The sequence below is a fragment of the Nestor notabilis genome, unplaced genomic scaffold (genome assembly GCF_000696875.1).
Source record: "Nestor notabilis isolate BGI_N333 unplaced genomic scaffold, ASM69687v1 scaffold13321, whole genome shotgun sequence".
Lineage (NCBI taxonomy): Eukaryota > Metazoa > Chordata > Aves > Psittaciformes > Psittacidae > Nestor > Nestor notabilis.
Window position 1 is genome coordinate 6361 of NW_009915221.1, and position 21650 is coordinate 28010.

The window sequence follows — 21650 nt, forward strand, 5'->3', positions numbered from 1 at the left end:
ATGGCTGGGTTGTTGATAGCTCTCTGAGGTGTCACACTGCTTTACAAGGGGTTGTGGTGCTGTCGGGGTGAGCCACAGGGCTTGCCTGTAACCTCTATGTCTTCTTGACTGGGTTTATCCGTCTTTTAAAATATATATATATTTCTTTTTTTTTAATATAATCCTTGTGGCAATGCCTGCACTTTATGTGTAGATGAAGACTTGTTTGCCTTAGCTTTACTCAGACTGCAAACGAGCTCTTCTGGCTTCTGATGAGCTCATTTTCTTCCCTTCAGAGCTTTCCAGCGACTACAGAGAAGAGCACACGGTGCATAAGGAGAAATACAAACCAGGTAATTTCAAACGGTGTATGCAAATGCATATGGGAGCACAGACATTCTGTTACCAGCACAGCTGGAAAACAGGCAGGAAGCAGCAAACCAACTCGGGTTGGCAGCAGCATGGCCACCATGTCTGGGCTTGCTGTGAGAGCTGAGGGAGGAAGCGCCAGTGCTGTGGCAAGGGGTGGATGGGCTCCTTGCTCACCCCCCAGTGCCAGTCACAGCGAGGTCTTTGAGTTTTGCTACTTCTCTGTTGCATGTCAACTGTATTTGACAACAGGAAGGCAAGCAGATGAAGAGCAGAGTTATCTCACTGGTGGTATTGCCCAAGGAGACTAGAGTAGGAGTGGTTTCAAACTGAGCTGGCATGGATCAGTTTTTGTTGTCTTGCTGGAAGAAGCTACCAGCTTTCACCGTAGCCACAGCCCTCCAGGACCTCTTCTGTGGAACCAATTGCTAGGACCTACCTGAGACTTGCAGGTGCGCTTTATGAAGTTGGTTTGGTTTGGTGTGAGAGAAGGGTAGGGAGGGAGTTGGTGTTCGTGTTTAAAGTAGAATTCAGCAAGATTTGTTGTCAGCATGTAACTTAAAGGTGAAAGTAGTTCCAAAGAAAAAGGTTTAGGATTGTCTGGTTTTTGTCTTGAAGCAAAACAATCTTATTTCACTTTATTTGCATTTTTTGCTATCCCATTGTACAATTTCACTCAGATATGTATCAACAGCTAAGCAAAAAGTTGTTGTGTACAGTGGTTTTTAACCTCACTTTCTAAACAACTAGGAGAAGTCTGACTGCACACAAATCTTATTCTGACATGTTAAAAAGACCTCACTGCAATTAAGTTCTGATTTACTGTGGGGGAAAGCAAGATGATGTCTGTTGTTCATGTCATTCCCCAGTGAGCTCATAGCGAGGCTGAAATGCCAGTCTATCATCATCCTTCTCTTATTATGAAGTATAATCAACTAAATCACTTTAAAAACATACACTAATTAAGTGCCTGTACTTATCCTTTGTTTAGATCTCATTTTCTTTCCAGAAGAGCCACAGGGGACTTAATTGTCCATAGTCTAAGAGAAATTATGAACCCAACTTCCTTATTTACGTAAAGCGTGGTGACTGGGCTTTGCTATGCTGGAGGCACAGAAAGGGATATCGGAGCAGATGCTGGCAGCTCCTCTTGTGGCAACCAGGACTTATCATAATGGGGTGCATAAGTGCATTAGGCAAATGTGCTTCTGCTGCTGATACAGCTGTGCAGTCTGGTCTTAAGGTAAATTAGTCTGAGAGCAAATGAGGTTGACAGTGTCTCCTCTGCCTTCAGTGTTGAATCTGCTCTTTATGCGTGGTGGGACAGATCTGCTAGTGCCTACCTGCTCACTTTGTCTTTGGGATGATGCAAAGCCAGCATAAGGCAGCTGCAGTGACAGGTTTATGTCATGGGAATAGCAACATGCATCAAATGTGCCAATGGAAGCAGCCTTCACTAGGTATTAGGAGCAGCAAAGACAAATCTCCTGAATTTCACTCAACAGTAAAATATGTGGATGTTTATAAATATTTTTGTGAAAGGCAATTTATCAGTTAAAATTTATCAGTTTATGAATATTTTTATGAAAGGCAATTTAGCAGTTAAAAAAGAAATTTTTATATTTAAAGTAATTTTTGTCCCTTTAGGCCTGATGTTTCAACCATGCATTCCACAGAGAGGCCTAAAGGATATAGCTTATGAAAGCAAACACTCTTGCAAGGTGTAAGTTGAGGAAATAGGAAGACAAGAAAGATACTGAAAAAGGCTGAAAACCATAGCTAGAGATACACGACTGCACAGAAATTACACTCTTTATTGTGCAGCCAGGAACAAGTTTATCCGGGGTGTGGTATGTTGGGTTTCTGTGTTTCAACACTGGCTGTTGCTTACCTGGGCAGAGGGTGCAGATGCATTTCCTGCATTCCCTATCGGGTGCTCACAGTCTCACATTGCCAGCCTTTGTCACTCAGTACTGCTGCCACAGCAGCAGCAGCAACGGCTGCGAGTCAGGCAGGCAGGGCTTGTGGGAGAGGTAAAAAGTTCTATTAGACTAATTGATAGAGTTCAAAGCTTGTTTGTCCAAAAACTTGCCAGTTTTTCCAGGTATTATATCAGGTGGTTAAATACAAGGTATTATCTGCTATTGGAGGTGTCTTGCATAGAGTCATTATCAGGAACACTTTAATTAAGATATTAAATTGTTGTTTTCTCACAATAGACCTAGGAAGGCAGGTAAGCAGTTTTCTGGGCTTAGCCTTTAGAAGTGGTTAAAGGGGTTGTGTAACTTTCTCAGAACCAAACAGCAAACTAGTGGCTAAAAAGAGTTTCAAACTAAGGCCCTTATCACTTCAAGAGCACTTGCAGGCTAGGAAAGGAGAAAGCCCCTGGAATCACCAACATACCAGGAATGTGGGACCTTGACCCTCGTTCCAAAGGAGGGATAGGTTTTGTAGCTATTTTGGAGTCTGTTTGTGTCTAATTTCTTCTGAGAACTGACACGCTAAAAAGTTGTTCTGTTTCCAGAATGAAGATAGGTTTGCTTGTGTGTTATGTTGTCCTTCTGAAGATATTCTCTGGGCCTGGGTGTTCTCTGGTTTGAGTTTTGTATTAGAATATTTTTGTGACTGATCTGATGGGCTTTAGAGAACTGAAACTGCCTGTCAGGAAGGAAACAGGTCTCCATCTGAAAAATTTAAAGGAAATACTTAGGTATCGAACTGCTCAATTGGAAGTGTTTTGTTGAATGGACTCAAAAGTCATATAGTAAGAAAATATAGGGGGGGGTATAAACTGTTTCCCTATTGTGCCCTGCATAGTGGGAACTACTTCAGGCTCCCCAAGAATCTTTTGCATCTCTTGGTACAATAGCGTTTTAGTTGAGATGCTGCATGAGAGGGGATGCAGTCAGTGCAGGATACTGGACCATGGTGGGCAGAGGCAACTGTTCAGAATCGCAACCACCACAAAAAATGCATCATCAGAATAAAACAGCCTCAACACAAAATTTCTGGGGTGAGTTTAGCAAAACAAAAGGAAACATTAAATTTTGGGAATGTCAGAAAGTTTTGTTTCTGTGAAAATACCAGTAAGAAATCTGGGATCGACACAATTTTTTAATTCGTAAAGCTGAAGTTAGTGGAAATTTTCTTTCTATGACAACTTGGGAAGAACAGACATTGAAGTGTCAAAGTCTTCTGAGTGCCCAGGGATCTAAGTCTTGTAGGGCCTTCCTATGAACTATTTTCACTGTCTTCCCTAATTAGTACATTTTAAGTACAAGGATGTAAAAGGTACAGAATAATCGTCATTTTGTGAATGGAACAGGGCCTGTTAAGTTATTCATATCTGTTGTAAATAGTTAATTAGACACCCTGGTAGTTGTAAAAAACAACAGTGTGAATGATCAAGTCAGTTCTTTTCATTTTACTCATGATGATCAGACTCTTGTTCTTCCTTAATAACCAAAGGCCAGCTCAGCAAGACTCACTCAAAGGTGTTCCAGGAAGGTAAATGAATCATGATGTGAAACTCCCATTGCAACAGAGAAGGGATTTCAAAACTAAAGTGCCTAGAGATAGACGCCACTCTTGCAGAAAATCAAATATAACACAGAAAACCAGAGATCTGTTTCTAATATGCTTTTTCTCCTCTTTTGAACAGGCATAGCAATGGAGAACTTTAATGTCTTACTCCCAGACCTTACTGAAGAGCAGCAAGGTAAGTGTAGTGCACGAAGATCAAAGCTTTGGCTCATTCACACTACACAGAAGTGTTTGCTAGAGTGTTTATGAGTCAAGGAAACTTGTTTCCTCTGAAAACACACTCCATCCATCGCCTTGCTTGTAAAAAGAGACCAGCAGTCAGTTCCTAGCTCTTCCACAGGCTTCTCCTCAGGCCTCAGCTGTGTGTTGGTGGGAATTCAGATGCGTGAGGAAGATTTTGTTGTGCATTAAGTGCCTGATGAGGTGGCTCAATAACCTGGCATCCATCCCTTTGTGCCTGTCTATAAAATAGCATGGTCAGAATAAGCATCCATTAAATAGCCAGGAATACTTCCCCTGCTTCTCTAAGACAAAGGCATCAGTAATTTGTATGGACTGTTGACATTTTTCCTACTGATTTCTGCCAAACTGAGTTGCTTTATACAACACAGCACTGCTCCTTCCTCTATGCTCACGTGCTGATGCTGGGCAGTGTGTTGAGAGTCAGATGTCTGTCACCATGCCTGTGCCGAGCACGGTAGGAACACTGCCCTGTAACCCACCTCTACTGCTGCACAGTGATTTGCTTGTTTTCCCTCCCAGACATCTTCCAGAGGGCTTTTACTGCTGATGCCAGTTACTTGAAGAATCATGAGAAAACGAATGAGTCCTTCTGGGAATCACTTGTAAAATGTTTAGCCACTATCGACCCACCTGTCCTGAGTACTGAAGAAAAGAACAATGTAAGTTACTAAAGACACATGCATTCTTTGGAAAACATTGTTATACAGGTACTTTTGTAATTTGGAGAGAGAAAACATACAATCTAATTAGTCGATATGCTAAAATGTATCTAAAATATGGAAGTGCTGTAAAAGGGCACTTAGATAAATGAAGCTCAGGCCCCTGGTTTTTCCTTCATTGTTCTCCATGTGCAAAAACAACTGCCTTTGAGTAAACTCCTCAGGATCTGTCCAGCTCAGGACACAGGACCATTGTTAGTGACATTTTTGCTGTAAGATACTGCAGAGATTCCATCTCTAGCTCTTTAGACAGCTAACTGTTGTACACCACGTTTTTTTCCAAGTTGATGGCTCAGCTATGAGTTGCTGAATGGAGTTTACATTCTCTTCCCATACATTCTCTTCTCATCTTTGGCATTACTCTGTCCCTGATTTCCCTGTTGTGTAGTAGGATCAGGGGATCACCTTTCCCACAGATGGGGGCGGGATTTTTTCACAGGTTATGTTTTGTTGGTAGGACTATGCATTATTTACTTGCTTTTCTTTCAGCTCCTCAACGGCTGCAATGTCCCACCTGCAGGCTGTGCAGCCTGCCTGAGAGCCATAGAGGAGGAAGGAGTGAGGGCCATGGCTGTTCTCTACCTCTTGCTGAAGACAAGGAACCCATCTGGATACAGGCAGCTGCCCAGCTCTAAGGGAAAGGGTGAGTCCTACCCGGCTGCACGTCAGCCATTTTGTCAAAATTACTGCAATGCCAGTGGGACTTGGCACTTGTTTGAAAATGCTTGGAAGTGATTATTAGTGAACAGCTAAAATGTCTAAAAAGTACTGCGTAGAAAAGTCAGTTAGGCATGGTGATAATGGGAGCCAAAGACAGTATTTTACTTTAGTTTGATTTCGCTTCTTCTCAGGGAAAAAACCCCATGTGTTTAGGGAGAGAGGATGTCCTGGCATAATGATACCAAAGAAATTTCTCTGACTCAAAGTTACATCCTGGTTTTTCCTGTCTAACTGGATTAAGGACATCGCATGGACTGTTATCCAGCCAGCCTGGACCTCCGTGAGCTCTCACAGTGGTGAGAAATCCAAGCTGAGCCACTGAAAATATTTTTGCAAGTGACTGTAGGAACACGTGTAGTGTAGTGGATAGAAGATAGAGCCACTCAGGGTGCTGAACCTGGCAGCAAGGTTCAAACAGACTCCACTGCATTTCTCATGCTTGGGTGTGCAGTAAGAAACTAAGTGCAGTTCCACAGGGTCTGTAGAATCATTAATTGTCTTTAATAGATTAGAAAGCTGACATTAAGATGACCCTGAATTTAACTGGATACCCTCAAGGAGATTCTGTTCCCGTTTTTGCCTTGATCAGACATGTTCATGAAGGGAAGGTTTCTCCTCCCGGTGATTTGGCCTGGCTGGCTTTGAGGGCTTTGCTCTTGTGCCACAAGAGGGTGCTGGCACTGCGGCATGCACATAGGAAATCCAGGGGTGAAAGGAGAAGTAATCCAGGGAAGGGTGAGCAACTATTCTCCAACTGAAACATCTTTCAGCTGCAACTGCTTCAGGGAATGGGAGTTTTTATAGAGGTAGCATTATGAGTAAAGGCCAGAATATGAAACTTTAGGCATCTCCCACACTCTTAAGAAAGTCTAAACAGTAGTGTGTATGCTGCTTTAATTTGTAATGCTTTGTACTTAATCCTTGTGTGCAAAAACCACAGCTGAAATAAGACTAAGGGTCTGATTTCTCAACATACAACTTTGAATTCAACCATTGTGCAATCTATCATGATAGAAGAGAGTAAATGTGAACAATTATTTCTAATACCTTTTTCTCTATTTATGAAACAGATGAAAAACTGAAACTCCTGAAGAGATTAGAAAGGAATCTTGTGCATTCACAAGGGGATAAAAAGGCTGAAAACTCATCCCAGGAGTCCACAGATGAAGACACAAAAGGTAAAGAGGAGTTATTTTATTTTTCACTGATACATAATTTAATCTGATTGCATGTTCGTAAGACATTTACATCAGAGACTTGTAGCAATTCTGCAGAACTCTGGTAAAAAGTGAGAAATTGTGCAGAAGAGAGAACACAGAAAATAATCAGTATGTCCAGATTCATTATCAGCAAAATAGTGGCCGCCTCCTGCTCTTGTGGAAGTTGGAGGCTTCAGAAACATGGAATTCTGCTGCAAGATTTCTTCCCAAATAAACTTCTATGATCTTCAGTGTTTATAGTCCAACTGAAGCCTGTGTTATAGGGGGAGGCAAAAAACAGTCAGTGTACTGTAGCAGCTGGCAGTACCATGGTACTTAAAAGAGCAGTGCTGATGTTCCTGTTTCAGATATGAACTTACTCACTACAGCCCTTTATACAAATTATTCCAACTTCAGATTTTGCTAGTTTTCTTCTATTCAGCCAGTGTGGCAGAGAGCTGTGAGGCAAAAGCACCTGATAATGATTCTTGCATTTCAAAGCCTTGATTTTTACCTACATATCCCACAGCTATTATTATTATTGTTATTATGAGTAAACAGCTATAGTGCTGTTGTTTCTGATACTGCTGGCACATTTTTCTTTAATCTAATGAAAAACCACTTTCTCTATCCAGACAGTGATGGGCAAGATTTAGGAAGACAGAAGACTGAAGGCCAATTACTTGGAGGTAGGACAAAGTCACAACAGTATTATTTTCACTAAAGATAACCAATATAAACAAGAAAAGATATGATAATTTCTGGCATTCTCTGGTTTGACTTTTGAACAAAGTACATTACCATGTACAGACATAGGAAAATGACCAGTCAGTATCTGGCTGGAGGAAAGGCATTTCCTACAGATGAAGCTCAAGTCATACCAATGCTTACCCCTGCCCTCTGCTTAGAGTTTAACCAGGAGAATAGCAAATTCTGCTGTGGTGGGAGAAGTCCCACTGCCTGGATCTGCACCACTGCCATTGAAATGCAGCAAAAGAGTTTTGAAAATACCTGCCATAACCACTACTTACAGGTTCTGCAGTCAGCCCTCAGCACTGACCAGAGATCAGCAAGAACCACACCTTGGGTCTCCTTCTGAAGGCTTTTCCTTTCCTTCCAAAGGAAAAATGGAAAATAAGTACTATGCAGATGAAGAAAATGTGCTGTGTCAACACACAGAAATAGCTGTCAGTTTATGGTCTGGAAACACAGATAGAAAAAAATTAAAGCTTTAATCACTTTATGTCTGAAATTGATCTCAACTCGATGTAAAGCTGGCTCATTTAACCTGACATTAGGAGAACTAATTTGTCTCATAGGAGTCTGATTCTACCTGACTCCAGATACTCAGAGATGGAATGTGAGGGGTTAATAATCCATTTATGTTTCTTGCTGTCAAACTGCATAACCCACAGCTATGCTGCCCTCTCTAATGGCTGGAATTGGAATCTGCCTTGTCACTTATACACAACCACTCTAATTTCAATAGAGGTGCATGGGCTAGGACTGGTGGCAAGCTATTCATCATGGGTATTAATCTACATCATCTATGTGTAATATTTTAGGTGTACCAGCAGAGGTCGTTCCCTACAGAGATTCAGGTAAACATTCCCAGATAACCTCACTCTCCTAAAAGGAAGACTGTAACTGTAGTTTCTTTTCCTGCCATGCTTATATATTAAAAAACACCTGTCCAGTTTGGTTCTAGCTTCAGTTGTAGCAACTGGACATGGAGCCCATCAATCTTGTACTGCCCAGCTGTTTTCAAGGAACCTGGGATCACTGCGACTAGTCAGTTTTATTGTTATCTGTTCTTGGGCTCTTTTACCCTCCCTAATTTCATGGCCGTTTCAGGTACTGTTTTGTCTATATTGAGTTGCCAAATATGCAAATACTTGCTGTGCTTGCTGGAGCTGATGATGGTAGGAAACAACGTATTTGTACTTTACCATCAGAAATAATTAAACTATGTTGCTTTTCAGAGATTACCAGAAGAGAAGATTCAATTGCAGGTGGTAAGTACAAACAAGCAGAAGTTTTTCTTGCAGATGCTGTCTTTCAGAACTAAGTTTTGCTTAGTGACTATAGCTGTACCAGCTCCTTGATACTAGATACTTCCTCATCAAAAGATGGAAATTTGAAAATAGTTACTAAAATGCATTAACAGAAGAAATACTGTGCAAGTCATTCCATGACACAAAGATGCAGTGGGACTATTGCATTTAGGAGGCAAAGTAATACAAACAGACACTCACTAAGCATGAATTGGTGTTCTGATAACTTCTGTGTCTGTGGATCATTCATACAAGTGCATAGAGGAATGTTTGTGGGTGCAACGCTGTTAACATTAACAACCAAATAGCTGAGTTTGTGCCCAAACCAGAACACGATCAATCCAGAATGCTCAAAGAATCAAGAATTTAAAAATACGACTCCAGTATCAGGTGACCCAGAAAAGAATTTCTTGGCAAAGTTGAGTTGCTTCATGGTTCAAAAGCAGAGCAGCAAGAGCCTATAGCTCGTTTGGAATACATCTTTAGTACCTGTTACATCTTTAGAGAAAATTAAATTCACTGCCAGGCAGTGGTTGCCTGGATGCACAGACCAGTGTAAGTGAAATAAGCACCTAAAACTAGTGAGGAATCAACTGCCAAGGGCTGACACTCAGCAGCCTGCCCAGGGGACTTCTGTGAGCAACAAACAGAAAAAGGAAGAAACCTTCTGCTCTGCACATGTCTTTGGAGATCTGGTAAAACATTCAGCTCTCACTGACAATACGGTTGGAAAAAGAACACAATTTGGCAACTGCACACAACTGGCACTGAGCAAAACACTCTCTATTTAAGCCTCTAAAAATATCTAGCTTGTTGTATCGTTGTTCTTTTTATGTATCAGTAAGCTAGCTAAGGAGAGTAATTGCCAGCTACTGTTCTTAATTTGGGAGGTACAGAAATACTTCAGCATCAGGCATAAGTAGATTGATGGTTCTTATATGCTTGGTAATGAAGATGGTTGTATTATAGTGGCTTGGGCAAATCACCCAAGAATCAAACTGAAGCTTCCTTGTAGTACTGCTTTACTCCCCCACTAATTCTGAGACTACCAATTGTCTCAGACTAGATAGAAGAGACCCAGAATGCTTTAAAATAATTCTATATTGTTAATGCAACCATCTGATTATGCCTTTTTAAAAACAACCAACCTGCTTTTTGGGGTGATTTAAAAATTGCAAATTTGACCTGAAAGGCTCAGAGATCTTTCCTTTGAACAGTTTTAAATGCGTTCTGTTCTGAGAATCTGTTTCACATAGAAGGGAAGTAACATTAAAACTGCTTAATTTCAGAATTCCATGGCAATAAAAGACATTTGTTTTCTGCAGCATATGACGAGAACACTCGCCTCCATCAGCGGACAGTTCGGTGGATGGGCATACGGAAGGATGGTAATCTTTCAAAATCTCTTTCTTTCAATTCAGATGATTTCAACCCTGTTGAACCTTATTCCATGAATAAGATCTCTGGTTCAAAAAAGCATGCTTTTCAACATGAATACTTCGTTAAAATGCATCAGGGCTTCTTGATGCAAATCATCACGGCTCCTTGCAACATGCACATGGATGTTTTGTAGTTGACTCTAGTGTACAAGACACCTTGTGGAAATAGACTATATTAGCTGAGCTATAGATACACTGTATTTTAAGGTGTATTTGTAAGGGCCGTGCCTGAAGTTGTGACCTAATTTTCTCCTCTCTATTTCAGATGAATTCTTTCATTTTGTAATTCTTTGCTTTGCAATTGGAGCTTTACTAATTTGCTACTACTACTACAAAGGTAAGGCAAAACTTCAACAGAAGGATAAATTGTTGCACACTGGAAAAGTGATCAAAGCCAAACCTTTAGTTTATTGCCTTAGATTGGACTATTTCTCTTGGAACTGGATTGGTCACCTTTGCTTCCCTGGAAACCACCGGGATATACTTTGGTTTAGGTAAGTGTATCTACAGCAGCCTACTCTGTATCTGCACTAAGGGTACAAGGTCACACAGTCATTGAGCAATGCAAATCCATAGAATGTCTCATGCTGTGATGCTGTACGTCACCATGGAGTGATCCTGTAACATCTCATCCACCATTCCAGTGTGGCTGGAGACAAACATGCCTTAGTGTCACTGAAGGGAGAGGTTGACTCATTTTTCGTTCTCAATGATCACAAGACCCTGAGTCACCTCTTCCTGCAGCAATGGCTGAATGCTAAGTTGCCATAACAACAGACTATTTTAGCAGCAGGGCAGCTTTCCCAGATACACTCTATAAGGTGCTGCACACTTAGGCTGCCATTCACTGCCTGGCACTGAGGCGGCTGAACCAGGATGGCAGCAGCTACTGAAAATACTATTAAAAATATGGGCATTCTCAGCAATCCCATGGGATGTGGCAGGAACGGTGCAATCAGCAGCAAGTTACAGCTTCCCAACTGAGAGCAAGAGTCTCTGCTGTAATCGTGGGCTAACATATTTGGTAGGTTGTGGCTGGTTCCCAGAAATCAGTCTGGTCACTACTTTATTAGTGATATTGCAAACATGCTTGTTTAAATAGGGATCTTGGGTTCATTAATACTGTAAATGCCAGTGTTTGGGTTTTGCCATTTTTCTATGCTTTATGTTGCTATCTGGCTCACCTTGAAAAAATATGTTTGTTTTCACCATTAGTGTACCGAATTCGGAGCTTACTTAACAGCCTTGTTCCTCTGATTGACAAGTTCAGGCCTACAGGTAACTGACCTTCTTACTGACTACATGCATAACCCCTGGATCTTCCTGGGTGCTTCATTTTAGTAAAGTCTGAAGACCAACTTCTCTAAATTATGATTTCCCATCTTCCTAATTAAAAAGAAGAAAAAAAAAGAAAAAAAAATTCACTCCAGTTTCTTACAGCTGCCTGGGGTTGAAAATGAGTTATTCTTCACTCTCCATGTGGCAGAGCATTTCCACATTTTTAATACTCTGCCTGGTATGGGACATTAACTATTTCCTAACAATGTAATTGTTAGGAATAAGAATTCTGTATCTCAATTGAAAACTGAGGGAGTAGGGGTAGGTTTCTCTTGCTGGGTCTTCAGACAGACTCCAGGCTGATATTTATCCGTGTTCATGAACACAGTATATGAAGAATGCTGAACAGCTGCATAGATATATGACAATTTGCAAACAATAGTCCTGACGTTGATCTTTTTCTTCATCATGCAGGTATGAGGAAGGCTGACTAGGAGGAGTATTTCAGGAGAATTCCATGGAACCCTGCTGTATTAAAAGAGCTGCTTTATGAGGTGAACACAGTAACCTAATGGCTAATGTAAAATAACAAAATGTTAAACCACAGAAAGACATCATTCCGTCCCCAGAAAAATAAAGCTGAAACTTCAGTACAGGGTCCTACTCTTTCTGAAGTGAGTCATGGCTCACCAGAGCTTGTAAGACAATCTGAATATAGGTTTATATTAATTACATTAAATATAAACACATTTTTTTCCCTCCCCCACACATTCATGTTAGTCTGCCTATGGTGTATCAAAATCAACACAATGACCACTCTTATCCTTCACTGTTTCTGGATGTTTCAGTGAGAATCTTGGCACCCACAAAGCCGCCTCCTCTTCACCCTGTGTGATGCCACAATCCAGGCACACATCAGCCACTTGCTTACACAGCTGAGCCCCAACAGTGCAACAGCACTGAAGCAGATTAATTTATTGTGGCAGAACTCAATACAGTGGGCGTATAATGATTTCACCCCATGAAAGCTGGGTGAGATGTTACATGCAGTGACAATAATGGTGCAGTAATGAGATTATTAACAGCAGCAAATTTCATCTCTCCTTCTGATGGGCAAAGTGCTCGATTTAACTCATCCCCCAACATTTTTCTTTCCTTGAGTAAAAGAAAGTGCAACTTTAGCATCCCTTTCATTTTACAGGAACATGTTACACATTATATATGTAGGGCTAATGCAGTCATACCCATAGGGAAATGAAGACATCATGTCATACAGAGAGAGCCATAAAACATGGAACTGTACGGAAATGTAGATCTAAAACCCATTAAACCCAAACAGTCCAGAGTCTTAGAGAAGCAATTTCAAGCCTTACAAACGTAAAGCCCTTACTTTTCAGTTGCCCTTAATTCTAAGCACCGTTGTGGATCATCCTTGTTCGATGCAGTTCCATTTGCACATCCAGAAATGCCAACAGTTGTACGCAGGCCTGTACCCACAGAGCCCAGCAGGTACATGACAGGGATTAAGCCAAAGCAGTAAGGATGAATACAAGTTATTTGTAATACTTACATTCTCATTTCTCTCTTTGTAGAATTCTGTCATACCAAAGTACTATATCTTCTGTGTTGTTAGTCTGCAAATGAAATCTTGCTCAGCCCTGTACAGTGGTGTTAATGTCAAATGGCTTTTGGGTGAACCGAAAGCCTGTGCACAGTCACCCTGCTCTGATGAAAATCAGAGTTTCCTCTGCTGTGCAACATCTTTCTGAAAGGTAATCTGTGGAATAGTCAGGATGAGAAACATTTTAGTGCTAAATATGTTTTCAAATTTGCTATTTGACTGCAAATAGTAGTCAACAAAATGAGGGGTTTTTTTCATAAACAAGCTGCTTAAGGGTAAAATAAGCAAAACATTTAAAACCAGCAAAACATTTTAAAATCATCCAGTGGAACCCATCATGTGAGATGAACTCTCCCAACTTAAAGCAGCTCATATGAGAAGAGCCAGTTCTAAAGAAAAGATCAACTTACACATTCAGCTGCATCCTTTCAGGTGTCTGGGAATTTCCTGCTCTTCTTTTAGCTCCTTCCGGGGTCCATCTCAGCAGTTTAATCATCCTGCCTCTTGCCCAGTGACAACACTCTCATTCTGGTCTCACGCATCACCCTTGCTGCAGCAGTGGCCAAGCACTCAAAAATACATGTTGCTCAGAAGACTTTCAATCCCCTTAAATGAGGTCATGTTCACTGAGCCACCATTCTCCATGTCCATCAGTTTAATCTTCAAGAGTAAGTTGGACCAGACCTGAATGAGTTACTCAATTCATTCTAGGCTGCAATGCCCAATGCCTATTTCCCTGCTGAAGCACAGCCCACTCAGACCTTCAGCAAACACCCAACCACTCCAGTGCCAAAGCTCACAGCAGGGAAGGATAGTTGCAAAGCAGAAAATGCTCGCAGCAGGCAGGTAAAGGGCTGCTGCCCACACATTATTAAATAAACTGAAGGTTTTCCAATGACTGTTATCCCAACTACACAAAACCCCACAGGCAAAAAAAGAGATTAAAAACCATAAGTTTTTTTAAGCTGGTACTTTTATTAGAACTCTCTACATAAAGCACCTTTGCCTGCCTTAAACTTACAGTACTTCTCTGAACACTGCTTTTCTGTAATAGCACAAGATGCTTCAAACTACTCTGCATTTCTTGATTTGGACACTGCCACCTTAACAGCTTGCACAATGGCATCTTTATCGATGCCAAACATCTTCAGGAGCTCAGCTGACTTCCCGCTGCGTGGTACATGAGATACAGCCAAGCGATTGACTGTGATCCCAGGCTCACCCACCACTACAGCCCACACTGCTTCTCCAATGCCACCTATGGAATAAAGAAGTCAAACATGACATACATTGGCACGTTTCCACAGGCAACATATAGATTGCATGTATATCTGATCCAAAGGTCCATGCAAGTTAAATCCTCAATTCACAGTATCATCAATCACAATATATGTCTGAGTTGCCCATTTGTGAAATTAAGACAATTCCCTACTTCCAAGGCATTTTGAGGACAACCAGCCTGCCACTTCTGAAGTACTTGCAAATTGGCAGTGAGAAACGATGTACCTCCAAAGGGCAAAGAGCTGTCAGGAAGCCCTCACCACTTCAGCATCAGCTACAGAGGGCCAGGTTTAAAATATATTTAAACTGCAGAGTATTTACAAGTGTACTTAATGTGTTGAAAGTCTGAATTCCCACCGATCTCCATGGCATTTAAGATCTCCATCTTTTCAGAATGCCTGTACGTGCCGCAAGGCACCTCTCTGAGTTATGCAACGCATTCACATACTTTGCTTGGAGCTCAGCTCAGACCAAATCACTATCAGGGATTCACAGACTGAATCACGATCACACAAAGGATGTAGTGGGGAACTGTTTGGTAGCAGGAGAGACACTGGAAGCAGGAGTACAAGGGAAGAAGAAAGCACAGGACTAGCGTCAAGAGCATGTGCTCTTGAGACCTGGTAGTACTTGAGACCTTGGTGCTACACTTCAGTTAGGGTGTATCAGGCTTTTAACAGCTCCAGGCATAGGGTGATTTAAAACAGTAAAACAGCCTCCAGCCAGAGGCACCTCCATGGATGTCGCTGGTAAGATCAACCTGATGTGGGCCTGCAGCATGCTCAGGCTTGTGAGGTGTGAGCACCTGACCTTCTTTGGCTGCATCACACAGAGACTACCATGCCACAGTAATCTTTATGTTCCTCACCTCAGAGTGTGATGGTTTTGATATCCTGCAAATCTGCAGTAAAATACTTGTCCAGAGTTGTAAGATAAGCTTAGAAAACAGTGAGGCTCAGTGATGCTATCAGCATCCATACTCTGGAATGAAAGTACTGTGTAACCAGCACTTACAGTAACACCAGCTCACTTCACATACCTGGCAAGAGTGATGCTCACCTTAAAGTAGGATAATATTCTCATAATTATATCTACTAATTTCTATTAGTAGTTATCATAGATATCTACTAATGCCATAGTTCACAGCTGCCCCTCTACTAATTTCCCCATCTCCCCCAGGAAGATCAAGCCTGACGTGATTCACAACCGCTGCTCTTTGCACACAGTCTCATCTTCACGGGACATGTTTGCACAGGCAAGCCCCTGAAAACCTGTGTCAGCACAACATGTCAGAGAGCAAGCAGCAGCAGATTAACCAAGTTAACTCCAGTTGGCAGCTGGTCATGAGTGGTGCTCCCCAGGGCTCAGTACTGGGGCCAGTTCTGTTTAATATCTTTATCAATGATCTGGATAAGGGGATTGAGTGCACCCTCAGTATGTTTGTAGATGACACCAAATTGGGTGGGAGTGTTGATCTGCTGGAGGGTAGGAATGATCTGCAAGGGGGGATCTGGCCAGGCTGGGTTAATGGAGGCCAGTTCTATGAGGTTCACTCTGGAATTTATCTCAGAGTGACTGTGGAAACTGCCAAATCATCTGATTTCAAGCAACCTAGAATTGCACTTTTGGATACAGGGAAAACATAGGAAAAAAACCTGCACAGCAGTGGTCTCTCACAACTTAAAACTGTCACAACTACAGCTGCTGTAAAAGCTATTCTGAGAAATTCCATGCAGAATCACTGCACCACAGCAGGAACTTACAATTTCAGTGAACAGAAATGAATCAAGACTTCACTCGGACCAAGCACATGGAAGGGCACACAAGGCCAAGTTGATCATAAAAGAGCCCTGATTAACCCATTATATCTGAGGAAACTTTCAATCCTCAGTGTCATAATTATTAAAAGTAATGAGAAAGGCTAAAACCTCTATTTTGCTTTAACAGAATGACAGCATCAAGTCCCATACTTCTCTCTCAGGTCAGAAGCTGTGAGATTCCAACCCCTGGGGAATAACTGTGTGGACTATGACCTCCTGGACCCAGCATACCTTCATGGTAATGGTCCTCAACAGTGATGATTCTGCCCTTGGTCACTCTTGCACTTTCCAGTATTGTCTTCTTATCCAGGGGCTTTATAGTGAAAGGATCAATCACACGGATGAAGATTTTTTCTGCAGAAATAGAACAAAATGAACTGCAACTTGAATATGAAGAATGTAAGACAAAGACAATGCAAGTGGTTCAGGCAGCCCCTGCAATCTTTCAGAGCCATTATGAAAGCTGCCTACATGAACAGTTACCCCACAATGTCTTGTCTTCCACTGAACCCAACCAACCCCAATTTTTGTGCATTATTTCTTCATGCACCTTGTGAGATAGTGGTATCTGTCCATGCCACAGACAGGACTCTTGAGGCAGAAAAGCATTGGATAAGTGACCCCAGATCACTAGGAGTGCCTGTCAGCAACACAGTAATTTAACTGGCCTTGCCACAGGTAAGAGCAGAATCCAGTAACCAGGAAATCCTTATTGAGACTCAATCTCGAATTTTTGCCCAGGCCTTCATGCTACCTTTAACTTTATTGTCAATCCAAGCAGAATTTCCTCCTGCTTCTTCAGTCTGTATGCATGCCGAATCCTTCATTGCATCTGCCCACCTATCAGCTACGCCTGGTAGAACTGCCCCAGCCCTGATTGTGGCACCCTTAATGTTGCCATCAAACCCAGAATTTGTCCCGTCATCACAAGGCAGGCCCAGATTGCTTGTGAAAGCTATGTACAAATGGTGATTGTTTATAAAGAATGGCAAGTTACACAAGGTTTTGTCTGATCTTGGCTAGCTGAACACTGAGTCAACTCTTATACATAAGGAAGCCTTATGTTATGCTGACAGTTTTGTGATTGAAGACTCTGTAGTGGGCAATATATTTTAGGTATTAGACTCAGCCTCTGCATTAAGAGATTTTCTCTCCATAGTCGGTTATTCATACTTCAAGATCAGCAGAGCATCACAAAGCATGGTAAATGCAGGAAAACAACAATAGCTCTAAAAATGCAACTTTCAAAATATCTTAGGCCTCATGGCTTAGGTCATGATAAAATACCCGTCCACCTAGATACAGCATACAGAGCTACCCATAAGCCCCAGGCAGCATTAATTGTATTATCTCTTACTATTGGTAATCTCCTCCTGAGTGCAGGTTGATGACTCACAGATGGATTTTTGATGGTTTCTTTCTCTTCTTATTTCATTGAAGGATGTTTATGTTCGCTGTGAGATGTCAGTGCATTTGAGCACTGTCACAGAATTATTGTCTCCCACACTAGTTAAAAGTCAATACATTCATTCAAAAAAACCCAAGTTAGCAGTGATCCATATCCATACAAAGGCACTGCATATCAACAGCATTGTGTAAGAGTACACATACAGACTGTGGCTCAGCTGACAAGCTGCATTTTGTTAACTGGCCCCAGCCCGATTGCATTCTACTGTGCTGGTACCTTATCCTGCCTAGACTACATGCCAGGGGAGGATCTCCCCTGCTTCTCACACACTTCCTTTGAAACTCTGCCTGCAGGGCTCTTTCAGGCAGATTAGCAATTCTAAGGAGACTTCGATCTGATCAGTTTGGTAATTTTCATGGCTACTAATGCTGCAAAGCTAACTAAACCCCACTCAATTAGGCAAGATTGGCAGATCTACAATATGCTGCACTGTATCAGCATAGCAGGTGGCTAGCTGTCTATAACATTTTAATTAATGTTTACCAGTACAAAGGGTGAGCAGTTATGGTACTGATTTCTTTGCTGTGTTAAATGATAAAAAAGGAAAATGAAACTCAAACCAAAGAACAACCCCCATAATCTGCTCACCTTTTCTCAGCTGTTCTGCTGCAGCTAGAGCCTCATGCAGAGTGACTCCTGCTCCAATCACAGTCACCTGGTCATCCTTACTCTTCAGAACCACCTGCAAGAAAATGTTAGCATGTATTTTTAACAATAAATCTCACGGATATTTCTACTATTTCTGGAGATTTTATTAAAAAGATCAAATCTTTGGCATTGCAATGCTTTAGAGGGAAAAGGGCTTTTACAAGAGGAACTTTGCATTTTTTTTCTGATTCTGTTCATCTGGGCAATATTTACCTTTGCTTGTCCAATATGGAAGTCCTCATTGTTGTTGTAAATGACAGGATTTTCAGGACGACTAGTTCTTATGAAACAGATGCCCTGTTTCCAAAGTAAACATGTTGTAAGTTACAAAACCAGAAAGGTGTCTTTAAACTCTGTGAAAAAAAATACAGCAAAACAACTTTTTCTATTTGTCTGGTTTCTACCCTTCTGTGTTACCTTTGGTCCTACTGAGTAACCCCCTCCTCACTTCCCGTTAGTCCTTTTTCAACAGCTGGTTGTTTCAGACATTACAATACAGTTAATAACCTCTTAGAGTACGCTCATAACTTACAATTTTCTTTCTGATTCCAAGACCTTTATTTCTCTTTTGTTCTCTTGTGGAAATGGAGAATTCTACTCAAGTTAATTAGAATCTTAAAACTTTGCTATACACGTGCAAATTTTACTCTAGTGACTTTAAAGCAAAAGAAGAAATGCTCAGCTAAAAGTAAGGAAAAATGCTTCCCGTGAGTCAGATGTCCTTCCAAAAGAAGTAACCAACCCGTACTTACATCTAATCCCTCCCTCACATTACCTTACAATCTTTTACTACCCTCTTTTTTTTCCAGAAACCACTCATCACATTTGTTATGTAGCAAATTCTCACACTCCTTCACTTCAAAGCTGTACTGGCAAGACTAAACATTTTCTGATTATTTGCTCCTTTCTTAAGATAAACTCCTATGGCAGCCAGAAGTATCAGTGATCAAGGAGATAACCTGACCGGTGCTAATAATAATGTCTGACTATTACTCTGCCAAATTAGCTGAAGCTTAGGAGAGATCAGAAACTCTGCCACAGCCACACGGCAAGTCTTAGCCTTCTTCAGCCGATGTCCTATTTAACTGCAATCCATCATTGGCAACAGAGGAGCAGAAAATGACAAGAGAGACCAACAACTAGTGTAAGTACCAGCACTCAATATCTCCAAAACATGTAGACTCTCTAAGCTAATAGAGAACCTGACTTCATATGGGCACATGATCAAAATCCTCAAAATCAATTTATCTTTCCATATCCAGCTTCAATTTTGACCCCAGAGATATTGTACTAGGAGTGTACTTTCTGTAAGTTTGCTGAAGACCATCAAGAGTTACACTTGCCCTTATTTCGAAGACAATCTAGACCCAAACTGCAATTGCAGTGTAATCATTTACATCTCCCCAAATCTGGCCCACAGCATTCCAGACTGCTCATTCTGCATTAGCCTGGACAGAATGTCTGCAACCTTTCCATGCAAAGAAAACATCCCACTGCTACACTGGAGCCTTTGAAGGAATTTATGTGGGTAGAGAGATGCAAGAAACATGCCAGAAGCAACAAAAGTAGTGGGAAAAAAAGAAAAAAATTAAGTTCTCTGACTCAGAAATGCAGCGATGCAAACCTTGGTGTTGGCAGCTATTTCCACTGCTTTTTCAGTGGCTACAGCATCACTAGGGTAAAACACAGTGGCATTTGGAACAGCCCGGAACATGCACAGATCCTCCAGTCCCATCTGAGATGGTCCATCCTCACCTAAAAGAATTGAAGCAGGGTTACAAAAGAGTAAGTGTGCATTTTTGACAATCACTCAATATAGCAGTGAGGTTCAATGTAAACCAGAAAAAAAACCCCAAAAAGTATAAAATCAGGCACACACAGGACATGCAAGTGTACCTGCTTGAGAAAAGAATCATCTTCTCCTTAACCTCGGAACCATCTAAACAGTAAATAAAGATAGAAAGAGACTAAAAAGAAAGAGAACTTGGGTTAAAAAGAAAAAATGGAAAATAAAGCGTAACAATAAAACAACGCAAAAGGAAGATAACCAAAGGAGGAAGGGTACAGGTATGGAAAGACAGTCACAAGATATCTGAGCATCTTCAGATTTACATGTAGTGAGGCTGCACAAGCAAATATTTGTATTTGTCAATAGTGTTCCTCCAGATTTAAACTGCTGGAAACATGGAAGGAGAATTGCATGTGTCCCATCAGAAACGGAGAGTCCACTTGGTACAACTACTCACAAACTCTTAGGCTCAAGACTAAATGAAGGGTATGTATTTTTCAATCCCATAAAAAGTCTTTCAAAGAGTAATAGGGCATCCGTGTTGCTAATTTAACAACTCAAGAGCCTTATGGCGTAAACTGCAGATCTATAAAATAGACTTGTTAGCCAGAACATGTGTTGGATGCCATGATTTTCATAGTTAAAGAAACAACAACCACACCACCTCCCCCCCAGTGACCTTACGTAACGGAGCTTTGGGAATGGCGCTGTTCCAAACTAACCATGCAAAGAGCTCTGAATGCAGGCACGTCACAGCCTGCAGAGCAGAAGCAGGGCAATAAGCCTTCCCACATGCACCCACTCCACTACCTGTTACTCAAGAAGGACGAGTTCACAAGGAAGGAGGAGAGTATTTTCATAAGAGCAGCACAAAACTCTGAAGAACTTTAAACATGTTAAAGAAATTAATCATTGAACTCTGCACTATACATTACTAATAAAGTAAGCATGAACCAGGAAAAGCATGTCTTGGTTTTCAGTCACGACGTGGAAAAAAGTCCTCAACACCAGTTTCTAACTCTCTGTGCACTCTGACTGAGTGAGTGGGATCTCAGTGGGCATTTTCCTTTCCTAAAATGCACCCACACAATCTATTCATAGAAGAAAAGTGGAATTATGAAGAACAAAATTAACAGGTACCTGAATCAGAATCTTACTCAAGATAAAGAGAATACTCATGCTTGTCCAACTTTTATTAAAACAGTGCCAATAATATCAGCATTCACAGCTCGTACTAGTAATTTACAGACTAGCACTACGCTGAGTTTGGCCCCAAGTGCACCTTTACAAAAATCCTGATTTATGTGGTTTTAAAGTAATACAGAGAGTAATTTTCAATTACATCTGCAAAATCTACATTTATAGCTGAAAAAAAAAATGTGAGTGCTTAATATGAACAGTATAAAATGTTTGGAATATAAAACATACTGCCTGAACAACTTCTATTTCTATTTTTGACACATTTACACTATGATTTCTT

At 41.2% G+C, this 21650-nt stretch overlaps 2 protein-coding genes across 3 annotated transcripts in view; one reads left to right on the forward strand and one right to left on the reverse strand.

Annotated features, from left to right (window-relative positions):
• Positions 1 to 275: 275 nt before the first annotated feature.
• On the forward strand, positions 276 to 12037 carry TMEM40 (transmembrane protein 40; the record flags this gene model as incomplete). The annotated part of the gene is made up of 10 exons (XM_010024029.1): positions 276 to 332; positions 4010 to 4066; positions 4654 to 4793; positions 5343 to 5496; positions 6644 to 6751; positions 10152 to 10214; positions 10531 to 10602; positions 10685 to 10759; positions 11481 to 11543; positions 12018 to 12037. Coding segments are annotated over 10 exons (809 nt in total), but the record flags the coding sequence as incomplete, so codon positions are not given.
• A 2090-nt stretch (positions 12038 to 14127) lies between these two features.
• Positions 14128 to 21650, reverse strand: part of LOC104413110 (transketolase-like) — an 18710-nt gene continuing 11187 nt past the window's right edge. For both annotated transcript variants that reach the window (XM_010024027.1, XM_010024028.1), the window contains 5 exons: positions 20006 to 20136; positions 18595 to 18678; positions 18322 to 18415; positions 16497 to 16619; positions 14128 to 14422 (listed from right to left, as the gene is read on the reverse strand). In XM_010024027.1, coding sequence (XP_010022329.1) covers positions 14235 to 14422; positions 16497 to 16619; positions 18322 to 18415; positions 18595 to 18678; positions 20006 to 20136 — 620 coding nt within the window. In that variant the 3' untranslated portion in view covers positions 14128 to 14234. The remainder of the gene's footprint in view (positions 14423 to 16496; positions 16620 to 18321; positions 18416 to 18594; positions 18679 to 20005; positions 20137 to 21650) is intronic.